Source organism: Haliotis rufescens, unplaced genomic scaffold (assembly GCF_023055435.1).
Source record: "Haliotis rufescens isolate VD_foot unplaced genomic scaffold, xgHalRufe1.0.p SCAF_1, whole genome shotgun sequence".
Lineage (NCBI taxonomy): Eukaryota > Metazoa > Mollusca > Gastropoda > Lepetellida > Haliotidae > Haliotis > Haliotis rufescens.
Window position 1 is genome coordinate 89,246,591 of NW_025963779.1, and position 12,931 is coordinate 89,259,521.

At 39.8% G+C, this 12,931-nt stretch overlaps 1 protein-coding gene across 3 annotated transcripts in view; it reads left to right on the forward strand.

Moving 5' to 3' along the window:
* LOC124134214 (CREB-regulated transcription coactivator 1-like) overlaps positions 1-12,931 on the forward strand; it is a 74,288-nt gene that overhangs the window by 46,090 nt on the left and 15,267 nt on the right. For 2 of the 3 annotated variants that reach the window (XM_046498930.2, XM_046498931.2), the window contains 5 exons: positions 475-560; positions 5,154-5,209; positions 6,244-6,287; positions 7,599-7,920; positions 9,679-9,960. In XM_046498930.2, coding sequence (XP_046354886.1) covers positions 475-560; positions 5,154-5,209; positions 6,244-6,287; positions 7,599-7,920; positions 9,679-9,960 — 790 coding nt within the window. The remainder of the gene's footprint in view (positions 1-474; positions 561-5,153; positions 5,210-6,243; positions 6,288-7,598; positions 7,921-9,678; positions 9,961-12,931) is intronic. The other variant, XM_046498932.2, reaches the window with a different exon arrangement.

Below are 12,931 nucleotides of genomic sequence, written 5' to 3' on the forward strand. Positions count from 1 at the left end.
TTGAAAATAAGTTTTACATCAACATGATCAATGTGTAATTAACCTTTACATATATGTAGCTCTTTGAATGCACTTTTAATTATGACAGATTTTCAGATTTAGTGTCTCAATAAGAGTTTATATTTGCATTCCACGTGAATGTGTGTGTGCATGCGTTGTATGTAATAGGTGTACAGATGTTTCAGAACATAGTTTACAGTTGGCATGCATGAGATCCTGTAAATAACATCTTAAATGGAGGCAAAAGCATCATGGACGACATTTACTTGTTTGAATGTGCGATCAGCACTTATGAAATATCTTTTGTTTGATCTAGATATCACCACCCAGAGTTTCTGATGGTTATTTCTTGCAAGTTTCAGCCTGTTTAGGGAAAATGGACTGAAGATGTTGACAGAGGGATCCAATAGCCAATGCTGATCACAATGGGGGAAATCTTTGGGCTGGGCTCAATGTTTTTTGTTTATTTTACAGAACCAACTCGGATTCAGCCCTGCATACAAGTGCCATGGCCCCCATCGACAACATTCATCCCAACACACCCCCAACACATCGTAGAAGTAAGTTCAGAGAGACAGGGAGTGAATGTTGTTTTAGGCCAGAAAGCATTATTCCAGCGTTGTCATGGCAGTTTGTAAGAAGTGAGGCCAGACAAATGTGACACACAAGCAGCCATACAATGCAATCATTCTATCCTTATATGTTAATGACAAGAGTCTAGGCCAGACAAGCAGGCCATACCATGCAATCATTCTATCCTTATATGTTAACAACGAGTCTAGGCCAGACAAGCAGGCAATACCGTGCAATAATCCAATCCTTGTATGTTAATAACGTGTCTAGACCAGACAAGCAGGCCATACCGTGCAATCATCCAATCCTTGTATGTTAATAACAAGAGTCGAGTCCAGACAAGCAGGCTGTACAGTGCATTGATCCAATCCTCATGTCTGGGCCTTGAAAACCAAAGGTCACAGCATGAGCACTGCCAAGCTGTGGGTGATGACACAATCAGCCAGCTCGTGCACTGTAATACAGTCAAGTCTCGTTTATCCTACATTTGTTAATCCGACAATTGGCTTTATAAGACACTAATGATGGGAACCGATTAAATCAGTGCTATTTAAACCCGTTAATCCGACATTCTCGCACTCCGACTCCGACACACCTAATTTACAACGAATTACCGAAATCACTCATTAATCACTCTCGTTAATCCGACACAGTGATCAGCGTACTCCGTGGTCATCTGCCCGCGAATACACAGCCCGTGTTTTGATGCGAGACGAATCGGCTGGTAGCTGCATATTACAACAGCTGCAGAGATAAACTTGCTTAACAATAAACAATTAATGCTTTGAATAAAGAAAACAGGATAAATCACATGCTTAGATTACCTCAATCTTATTAAAATCAGATACAAGTTCTCGCTATCGACGAGGACATCCCATTACATGTCACGTCAGAACATCCTTTCGCGAACTATGACCTACCAATGAAATGACCAACAGGAAGTTGACGTTAGCCACTTAGAAAGCAGCTTTCTTAAGCTTTAGGTACCGGTTTCAAAGTTGCGACTTCCATTCCAGACTATGCTTTTAAAAGGATTTTGAATAAGTCATACAGTCCGTAACAGTTGTTTTGTGTTAAACTTTAGAGGTTGCTTGATTAGAAAACATATTCCGCCAACAATGTAACATTACAATATGAATATTTATTTTATATTTTTTATTGTTTGAAACTTATCTATCATGTAGTTGTCCTATTTTTGATCACGAACGTTGTAACTACTACATTTCGTTTATCCGACATACTCGTTAATCCGACATATAATCATATGCAACCATCGATGTTGGATTACCGGGACTTGACTGTATGTATACAGCAGGGTACATGTGCCCAGGTCTCTAAGTAGCTGCAAGTTGTTGTGAAGAGCTCCATCTCCTAAATGTGCCAGAAACGTATGGTCATCGTTTAGATTCCACAATTTTCCAGATAATGTTTCCATCTTTGTCAGAACTTATCCTGCGTGTAGGTTTTTACCAAAGTGGTGAACATTTAAGATCTGCATCCCATGTCAGGCTTCCTTCCCACATCAACCGAACATGCCATGCAATGTATGAAATATTTTCTATCGCGGCCTTAAACCAGACTCATCAATCATTCCTGTAAGTAATATGCCTTGGCCAGACAATTGTTAATATTGTGAGCTGGGATCCAAGGTGTAAGCCCCACACCCTTCTAACCAATGTCAGATGCAGTTATAAAGTGTCGTAATACCCCACATCCTCCTGTAACCAATGTCAGGTGCAGCTATAAAGTGTCGTAATACCCCACACCCTCCTGTAACCAATGTCAGGTGCAGTTATAAAGTGTCGTAATACCCCACACCCTCCTGTAACCAATGTCAGGTGCAGTTATAAAGTGTCGTAATACCCCACACCCTCCAGTAACCAATGTCAGGTGCAGTTATAAAGTGTCATAATACCCCACACCCTCCTGTAACCAATGTCAGGTGCAGTTATAAAGTGTCATAATACCCCACACCCTCCTGTAACCAATGTCAGGTGCAGTTATAAAGTGTCATAATACCCCACACCCTCCTGTAACCAATGTCAGGTGCAGTTATAAAGTGTCGTAATACCCCACACCCTCCAGTAACCAATGTCAGGTGCAGTTATAAAGTGTCATAATACCCCACACCCTCCTGTAACCAATGTCAGGTGCAGTTATAAAGTGTCATAATACCCCACACCCTCCAGTAACCAATGTCAGGTGCAGTTATAGAGTGTCATAATACCCCACACCCTCCTGTAACCAATGTCAGGTGCAGTTATAAAGTGTCGTAATACCCCACACCCTCCTGTAACCAATGTCAGGTGCAGTTATAAAGTGTCGTAATACCCCACACCCTCCTGTAACCAATGTCAGGTGCAGTTATAAAGTGTCGTAATACCCCACACCCTCCTGTAACCAATGTCAGGTGCAGTTATAAAGTGTCGTAATACTCCACACCCTCCTGTAACCAATGTCAGGTGCAGTTATAAAGTGTCGTAATACCCCACACCCTCCTGTAACCAATGTCAGGTGCAGTTATAAAGTGTCGTAATACCCCACACCCTCCAGTAACCAATGTCAGGTGCAGTTATAGAGTGTCATAATACCCCACACCCTCCTGTAACCTATGTCAGATACAGAAACAGAGTGTTGTCGTAATACCCTGTTGTGTATGTATAAAAGATATAATACCATGACCAGTATCGATCCACAGACTCTCTACTTTATCAGTGCCAATATAATTACCTCCCTTGTTTGCTCTCTTGTGCGTGAGATCGTTATGTAATAAAAAGACTGCATGGTTTTTCACCCGCCATTGATTTGGGTTGGTTATTGAAAACTAAATGTATACACCAGTGTAAACGAAACATACCCCACACCCTCCTGTAACCCATGTCATGTAACTTGTGAAGTGTCATAAAACCCCAAGCCTTCCTTTGCTCAACTAGATCAACAGAAGCGCTATCAGATGCCCCCACCAATACTGTACACATTAATATAGTCAGCAGTTATTATTGATTTGAATACATTATCCAGGATTTTATATAATCTTAGCTGTTTTACCATGTGCTGCCCAGCTGATCATTCGCTAGTGAAAGTATCTGTCACAAAATGTTGCAAAGTAAGAATACCGAATTTGAAATTCACAATCTCTGGGTCAACAGAACTATATAGTGTCAGGGTACTCCCTGTGGATGTAGGAACACATTTGTTTGTCACGGGTCAACGACACAAAACCCTGGCCATCTCAAGTACTTATTTAGTAAAAATATCGTGAAAAACATAATTTCAAGATTGCTGGCAGTGTTTTCATGAAGTAAAAAATTCCTCAGACTGATAAATGCTTCAGAAGATTTGTTCCAGAAAGCAGCCATGTTAGCTGTGAGGTCCTCTGAGTAGTGCCACTTTGTAACTTCCTGTGTTTGATTGGCTAATGTTTGCTACTAAAAAAGAAGCAAAACTCTGCGCCTTATGATGCTACTTGAAGTGATGGAAGCAGCACGATTTGAATGGAGGGCATCAGGCTTCAATTATGTGCAGGCTCTCCTGAGGAATTTTATGTCTCAGTTGCTCCTTGTTAGATTATTAGATGAAACACACCTCGAACCTTTGTTAATGCTGTTGAAGACAAACCAAATAAGGCCTTACAAACTTCAGTGCTAATTGCCCTGTATAGTTTTGGTGTCTGCATTGTGTTGGCTGGTAACCAGTACCTCTGAATACCTCTGACGCTGGAGTACTGAACAGAAACACAATGAAAATGACTTCTGAGAAATAATTGTGTTTTAATTCCCCTTTGATTTCCTATAGCGAGTTATTTTCTTGTTCTGATAGATGTCTGCATGTAGTATGGCTCTGCAGTTCCTCTGACACTGTGTATAACACTGTATATAACACTGTATATTACACTGTAGAACACTTCAGGGACAAACTGGATACACCAATTGGCTGCAACAATTACAGAATGACTCACTACATGATTGACAGGGAACCCCAGTTCATTTGACTGTAGTCTATCTGTCATGGATAGTGTCATGGTTAGTGTCATGGATAGTGTCATGGTTAGTGTCATGGATAGTGTCATGGATGTCGTCATGGTTGGTGTCATGGATGGTGTCATGGATAGTGTCACGGTTAGTGCCATGGATAGTGCAACACACTGCCTTCAACTTTACCTTCTTTTGAGTGGTATGTGTTTGCCTACCTACGAAGTTTTGGGAGACACACTGTTTGGTGCCTTTGGTTACAGCCTTGGATCTAGTGAATATGTGTATGCCACAACAATGTTTCAAGTGTTTTTCTTCAAATTTGATTGGGGGCACGGGTGGCACAGTTAGCTGTGCAGAGTTGCATCCCGTTGATTCACCCCGTTGATTCACCCCAATTATGTTTCTAGGTTTGTCAGCACCATACCTGTGCTCGAGGGTTTTACCAAAGTGGTAAACGTCTGAGACCTGCATCACTTCAGGCTTTCCTCCAACATTAAGCTGGTCTGCAGTTTTAAAACTGGAATACTGTTCAAAACAGTGTTAAACCCAACTCGCTCACTCACTCACCCAAACTTTGATTATAGAATATGCCATTTTCTTCCCCAGTTGCTGAAGTAGCTGGCCAGAATATGGGCGATGGGGGATACTGGGATCCCAAGAAGGTATGTTGACAATTGATGGTGGTGGTGAACTGACTAGCAGTCCCTGCTGACTTTCCCATGTCCTTGGTTAGTCATCCGCTCTGTTAACCTGATCTGTAGCCGCTGAAAGTATCTTTGTAGTCTCGGTCTGCAGATTGCAATCTGGGATCAAGAAGAACTTCTCAATGGCTTCCTGGCAAGATTACAAAAGCCTTTTTTTCAAACACCAGTCTCATCCACCATGTTGTTTGTACTTGTGGTGCGGGTTGTGTTGTCAATTATGATTGGGAGAGATTTGGTGCATTTTAGATACAACATGTTGAGGTTCCTAGCTTGTGTGTATTTTGGGAAATATTGATGTAAAAAAAATAATTGGGTGTTTGTTTTCATTTGTATTTTATGGAATTGTTTTGCTATGCTTTTCACAATAATTGCACAATATAAGGCGGGGAACTTGACTACGTTTTTTTGCATTTTTACTTGTTCTCCACAACTGCTCAATACATTGAACTGAAATTGTGTCCCTGACCAAAAGGGGGTTTAACTTTGTTAAAAGTATTAAAATTGAATATGAATTATTTTCCACAAATTTGCAATAGAATCTAAATTAGCCTTTTTTTCTCAAGGGTACAAAGTGAAGCATTGTATGTGTCATAGTTACAATAAGTTGTTGCCAACATTATGATTGGTTATCAACTACGTAGATAGAGATGATTTTGCAAAAACGATTGTTTTGCGAATTAAATTTTGCCAGATTTTGAATAAGAGATTTTTTGGTGAAAGAAGGACAAACCAAGCAGTAAAGCTGAAACCTTTCACAGAAGATCCTGTGAATGATTATGTCCCCTGGCTACCAAATCCACTGGTCTTGTGTTGAATCCAAGATTTGCCCCAATTATATCCCTAGGTCGGTGGCCACCATACTCTTGATTATGGTGTACCTCACATAGGCCCTCCCTACTTGAGCTGACTGTAGGTGATACTAAGCTGATATACCCAAATGACTGACTCACGCCTTGTGTAGATATTTTGACTCTGTTGCTCTTGTTCTTCAGCTTGCACAATCTCGGCCAAAGTCATGTGAAGTACCCAACATTAAGTGAGTACTGTCAGTTTACTTGCTTTGTTTTTTTGTTTGTTTGTTTGTTTGTTGTTAAATGCTGCACTCAGCAATATTCCAGCTATATGACAGCAGTCTGTAAATAATTGAGTCTGAACCAGACAATCCAGTGATTGACATCATGAACATTGATCCACGCAATTGGGATGCGATGACATGCATCAACCAAATCAGCGAGTCTGACCACCCGATCCCGATAGTCGCCTCTTACAACAAGCATAGTCACCTGTTGCGGCAAGCATGGGTTACTGAAGACCTATTCTCCACCTGGATCTTCACCGGTCCTAGATAATGGCAGTCCCAGAGAGTGAAATGTTGCCGCATCTCACCATAAAATGATTTAAAAGATGGTACTTGTTGTTACCCTGCCTTTACTCGGCGTAAGGGGGATAAAGCAAGTCAGTATGTGTATCTGAGTCTGGCATCCACGTGGAAGGGTATCTTAGTGGGTTCACACTATAGAACTAGCATAAGTCCAGACTAGTACAAGCAGTGTGCACATCACTATATAAGTGGAATATCTTGAACTTGACCTGACCTATTCATATGCGGCATTGACTATTTCTTTGTAATTGGCTTACTGGCGAAACATGAGTGCCAACATCTGTTAAAAGGGAACCTGTTATTAAAAAATGCAACTTAATTTTTATGTCTACATGCACCAAGTGCAAGTAAGACAATTCAAATTTGTGTCTTACTAATTCTTACTTGTCCACACAACAACCGTCTTTGAACCCACTCAATTCCTCTAAGGTATATGTACCATCTAGTACATAACTAATTGCTGTATTGTGTGTAATTCATGACACGTGAGATCTGAGATTGTCCTTATTTAGTCAAGTTTATGCATCTATGTTTCAACTTTGACAAACCTGGTTTTGTCTGATGTCAACATGCACCTGGTGCAAATTAAGTCAAGTTCCTTAAATCGAGCCCTGAGTTCATGATTACCCTAAACCAGTGTCTCAATTTAGACTCAAGTCACTAACTAAGCATCTAGATTTGGACAGGCAATTGGCCCCTGGCCGTGGATAATAGGCTTCCTTATTGCTCTAGGACTGAGGCAAAGGAGAAGGCAGAGCCTTCATTTTCAAGGCTTTTTCGCTTTGGGTTACAGCATTTACTTATGTTGAAGAAATGTGTTTGGTTCTGCACATGAGTTCAACTTCTAAAGCAGTGTATTCCACTGGTTCGTCTGCTCCAGACTCTGCAGTCAAAGAGTGTTTGATCATTCAGAAAATGAAATATTGATTAAATTTACATATTTTGAGCTGTTCTCTATTTTTGCAGCATTTACCCATCACAAGAACAAGATTCAGGGGCTCCTCACATACCCATCTCAAACAACACTGGGTCGCTACCCGACCTCACCGTGCTCAACTTCCCATCACCCATGGCAACGCCGCTGGACGTTGAACCACAAGACTATCAGCAACAAGGTAGCCCAGTCAACCTCTCCCCAACCAGTCTCAATCACATGACCATGTCGCCACAGCAACAACATGTCGCCAGCCAACAGAGTCCTGGGCAGCGACGTCGTCATGCGCAAGGAGTTCCTAGTCCACTTGTGCTCAGTAATACCAATCAGATGAGGATACCCCTCTCACCACCAGTAAGTACTCCTGTAAAGTGATGTCTGCTTTCAGAGGTTGACCGTCTGCTCTCAATATAGAGGTCATAGTTCTACTCTGTAAAAAGTTATTTGAAAAAAAAATGATTTGAACCAGAGCTGTCTCTATAAGAAAAGAAAAATTATCAATCAAGTCATGTTAAGACGAATAGTGAACCTTTTGATGGTGACTAGTACTTAGTAGTGTGTTCTCTTGAGAGCAGATGGAATGTCTGATTATTGTCTGTTGTGATGTTGGGCTGATACTGTGCGTCAAGTGTAGCTTTGTATCTAGACAAGTTAGACCAGTAGAAATTCTTCCCTGTGACTGTCTACGATTTGAGCACACAGCTCGAAAAACACTCCGAATTAGTTGCAAGGCGAGTGTTTTCCGACCTGCTAGACTGTGAATTTGGGTGTGATGTGTAGCAGCATGATGTTCTGAGATAGATATGACCATTGTCATAACAAACCCTCTAGCACCAAATTGGGGAAACGTTGCTCATATAGCCAGTGGAAAATTGGTTTAACAGGTTATGAATGTAAGTGTTTGTAACCTTTAAGACTGGGAGACTTGTTAAGATACTTTAAAACATGTAAGATAGATTAATAATTTCTGAAAATATATTTCCCTTTCAGTAACATTTATGGCATAAATCATGGATAGAAAGTGTTCGTGTTTTTCAGTCCTTCAATTATGTAAATAACAATAATTATTATGATAATTATGATGATTAATTTATGAAGCGCCTGGCTTCCAACTTGAGAAGGGCAGCCGTGTAGCCTAGTGGTTAAAGCGTTCGCTTGTCATGCCGATTCCCGACATGGGCACAACGTGTGAAGCCAATTTCTGGTATTCCCTGCTGTGATATTGCTGGAATATTGCTAAAAGCAGTGTAAAACCAACCTCACACACTCACTCCAACTTAAGAGATGCTCAGTGGCGATGTTACAGAGGTGTAAAAGGGGAGAAAGGGAGGTCTAGTCTCTAAGGCAATTACGTTCTTGAAACAAATGAGTCTTAAACAGTTTTCAGAAGTGGTCACAGTTGTCTGAGCTGGTTTTATGGGGAGGGGAAGAGAAAAATTTGAATATAGTTGAATAAGGACTAAACATGGGTAGAAATAGATTATTAATCATCAATAGTTAGTTAACGATAGATTTGTTTGTGATGATAGTGATGATATGTTTCACACAGCTGACTGAAAGGTTGTCTGGCATAATTCTGCATATTGAATAATATACTTACATCAGTACATGTACACAAACAGGCAGCCTTACTGACATATGGAAAGCAGGTTCATTGCTTTCTTCTGTAGAGATATCTTGCATGACCATACACATATTAATAATATTCATATAATTATCAAATACCTGTTTACCTATATATGCTATTGTATCTAATAATACTTTGAACAAATATGATTTTGTGTGTTTTTAATTTCTTTTTGACGAGGATTTATATTGACTGAATAAGAAATTGCTTTCCAAATTTTCTTACTCTTTTGAATTATCCAATTGAAGGCTAATGCATTACTGAAATATCCGAAGTCCCATGTTTGTATGAACTTAAATTTGATTAAATATTTTGGTTCTAAAGGGTGCATGTTAGCCGCTGACAAGTGTTTTAGATTCTTGTGTTCCCCTTGCCTAAGTATGTGACTGATGTGCTTCCTCTTTTTTATTTCAAGTCTGTTGTTTTCGAGTTGCTTCAGTTTGAGTTCCTCAGTTGTGTGTTTTTGTGACTGCATTTGGTTGTAGGTTGGCAATATGGACCCCAGTAAGTTAAGTGTGGATCCCCGAATACGTCAGCAGTATCTGTTGTATATGCACCAGCAGCAGCAGCAGCGTCACCGAGCACCCAACTCCTCCTCTGCCCAGGCTGCTGCTCCTCCACACCCTGTATACAATAACCACCACCCTCACCCACAACAACAGTCGCAAACATCTCCGCAACAGCAGCAGCAGCAGCAGCCGCACTCGCCGCACCATCACGTACCGCAGGTGCATATTACATCATGTGAACATGAACAGCAATCACAGGTCAGTATCAACTCCCCTGATGAGCAGACGCTGTCGGCACCATTTTGAACCCTTCCAAAAAGTTAATATTAGATACACTTTTCCTTCTACTTAAGCTCATGAAATCATGCCACATTTTCAAAATGTGAAAATTAAGAGGAAATAATTTCTGAAAGAAAAATTTATTGAGAAACTGTTCTTGAATTCCTTCTTTTAGATTATGCTATTAACTTAAGGTGTGGCTTATTAATTCACAAAGAACATAGTGAGCATAAAGTCCATCAGAGATACATAGAAGAAAACAAGAATCCATCTTAGAACTTTGATAAAAAATTATCTAGGAAATATCCCTGGAAACATACCTATGTACTTGTGAACATTTTTAGATCCATATTTTGGAAATTCATTTTTGGCTAGTTGATCATGTAAGTGCAGCAATTTCTTGCTGAATACCATGTCAAACTATGGTATACCTTGGTCAGTTCATGGGGGTAGGAAATGGAATAGAACAATCTAACAGGAAGAAAAGACACAACCTGTCTGTACCAACTGATGTTGGACAAAGGTATTTAGTGACATGTTCAATGTGCTGTGTGCAGTGTCTGTGTGATGGGCCTGTTATCAGGGCTGGTGGCAGGTTGGACATTTGCCATGTGTTACAGTGTTGATGTGTAGACATGCATGGCGTGAGACTGCCAGGATGTAGGTTGTAGTGGTGGTTCAGCAGGGTTGTGCATGGATGTCTTGTCTTTACTTGGTTTACGATGTGGTACTCATCCTGACATGTGTGACTCTGTTGTAATATAAACATGTTAGTGTAAGACCTTTTCATGGCTCCATACAACCAGGAGTTGTTTTTGATAATTGTGTCCTGGTATTATAGATATTTTTCTATTTGCTGCTTATGTTAAAGGTAAGTCACAGAATCTCAGAAATTAAAGAGCAGCACATGTTTGATGATCTATTCAATTTAAGCTTCAAATTCATGTTACTATATAGATGTAATACTCTTCCTAAAGGGATATTATTACTTCCTGGGCTAAGTCAAGTGCAAGATTTGTCTCCCTTGGCAATACCAGGATCAGCTGGTCATGGGTTTCAGTTGGGTGTTGGTCCCAGTCATGATCCTGGTTTGTCCGCACAACAGACGTGCTTGTGGGTGGCATCAAGGTGGTACTTGTCTATGGCATGCGCCACTGTAGGCTTTCCCACAACATTTAGCTGACACGCTGTGGTAGGCACCAAAAGAAACTGTGCACATAAGATCATATGCACAATTTATTTCGGTGCCCCATTAAGTTTTTGTTTAAATACAAGTTTTATCGTTATATGGTTAAAATATTGAAAACATTAATGCTATTTATTATACTTTTATGTGAAACTGTAAATATAGTGGATAATGTCCATATGGGTTCTACAGTTAATTTTTGATATGGCACAGTAGTAGTAAGTGTAGTAACTACATCGAAGTCCCCTTCCTTTTTATCTCCTGCAACATGTTTTGTGGGGCTGTTAAAATGGACACAGTCAGTTCGTCCGTCTGTTCATGCAAGATGTCATTTCCGTAGCAGATCTTGATAAAAATACAATATTTCCTCATGAAACTTGGCACATAGATAGGTCTTGTGGTAAAAGGGTGCCTTTTGATAGTTTGGGTTTTTTAACAAAATATTTTTTTAGTTTCCTTGTCAACAACTTTGACTTATGCAGGAAATGGCACTAGAGCTTGTTTCCGGATCAGATCTTAACAAATGTACAATATTTCTTCTCCTAAATGTTCACACAGATAGGTCTGGTGGTGAACTGGTGCTTTTGAAAGTTTTGGATTTTTGACAAAATATATATTTTGAGTTTCCATGGCAACAACTTAGACTTAGGCTGGTAATGGCAGTAGTGCTCGTTTGCTGGGCAGATCTTGAAAACCGTAAAATAGTTTTTCACCAAACTTGGCACATAGATAGGTCTTGTAGTAAACTGGTGCCTTTTGACAGTTTTGGATTTTCAATCAAATTCTTTTTCAACTTTCCACAGCAATTTCCTTGGCTTTGACTGAAAATAGGGGTAGTGCCTGTTTCCTGAGCAGATCTTGAAAACCGTTAAATGTTTTTTCATCAAACTTGGTGCACGGATAGGTCTAGTAGTAAACTAGTGCCTTTTGATAGTTTGGGATTTAAAAAATTAATCTTTTTTTTTTTTAAAAGCTAGTTGACATATTCACGACAAGTATTTACCATTGTAAATATCGATGACTTTGTCCTTTTGTTAATTTGGACAAAGGAAAAGTTTAATTCTCTTCTTTCAGACAAACAGGCATTCTTAAAGCAGACAATACCCGTGCCTGTGGATTTCACCAAAGTGGTGAATGTCTAACATTCACCCTGTGACATAACTGCACAGAGCTACAGATAAGCAGCGTATTTGCGTAAAAAAAACCCCAAAACTATTCAAAACTCAATTCCTTTTAATAAACTTGCGTACAGAAATGCATGCATTACATGAAAAACTCAATTGTTTGAAAACAAAACACATAAATACCCAATGAAACTTTTTCAGCATGCGTACAATGGAGCTAATTTCCGAAACACAATTACAAACTACAGTCAAGTCTCGTTAATCCGACACTCGTTAATCCAACAATCGGCTTTATCCAACACTAATGATGGGAACCGATTAAATCAGTGCTATTTCGACCTGTTGATCCGACATTCTCGCACTCCGACTCCGACACACCTAATTTGCAATGAATTACCGAAATCACTCATTAATCAGTTTTGTTTATCCGACACAGTGATCAGCGTACTCCGTGGTCATCTGCCCGCGAGTACACAGCCCGTGTTTTGATGCGAGACGAATCGGCTGGTAGCTGCATATTACAACGGCTGCAGAGATAGACTTACTTAATAATAAACAATTAATGCTTTAAATAAAGAAAACAGGATAAATCACATGCTTAGGTTACCTCAATCTTATTAATATTTATTTTATATTTTTT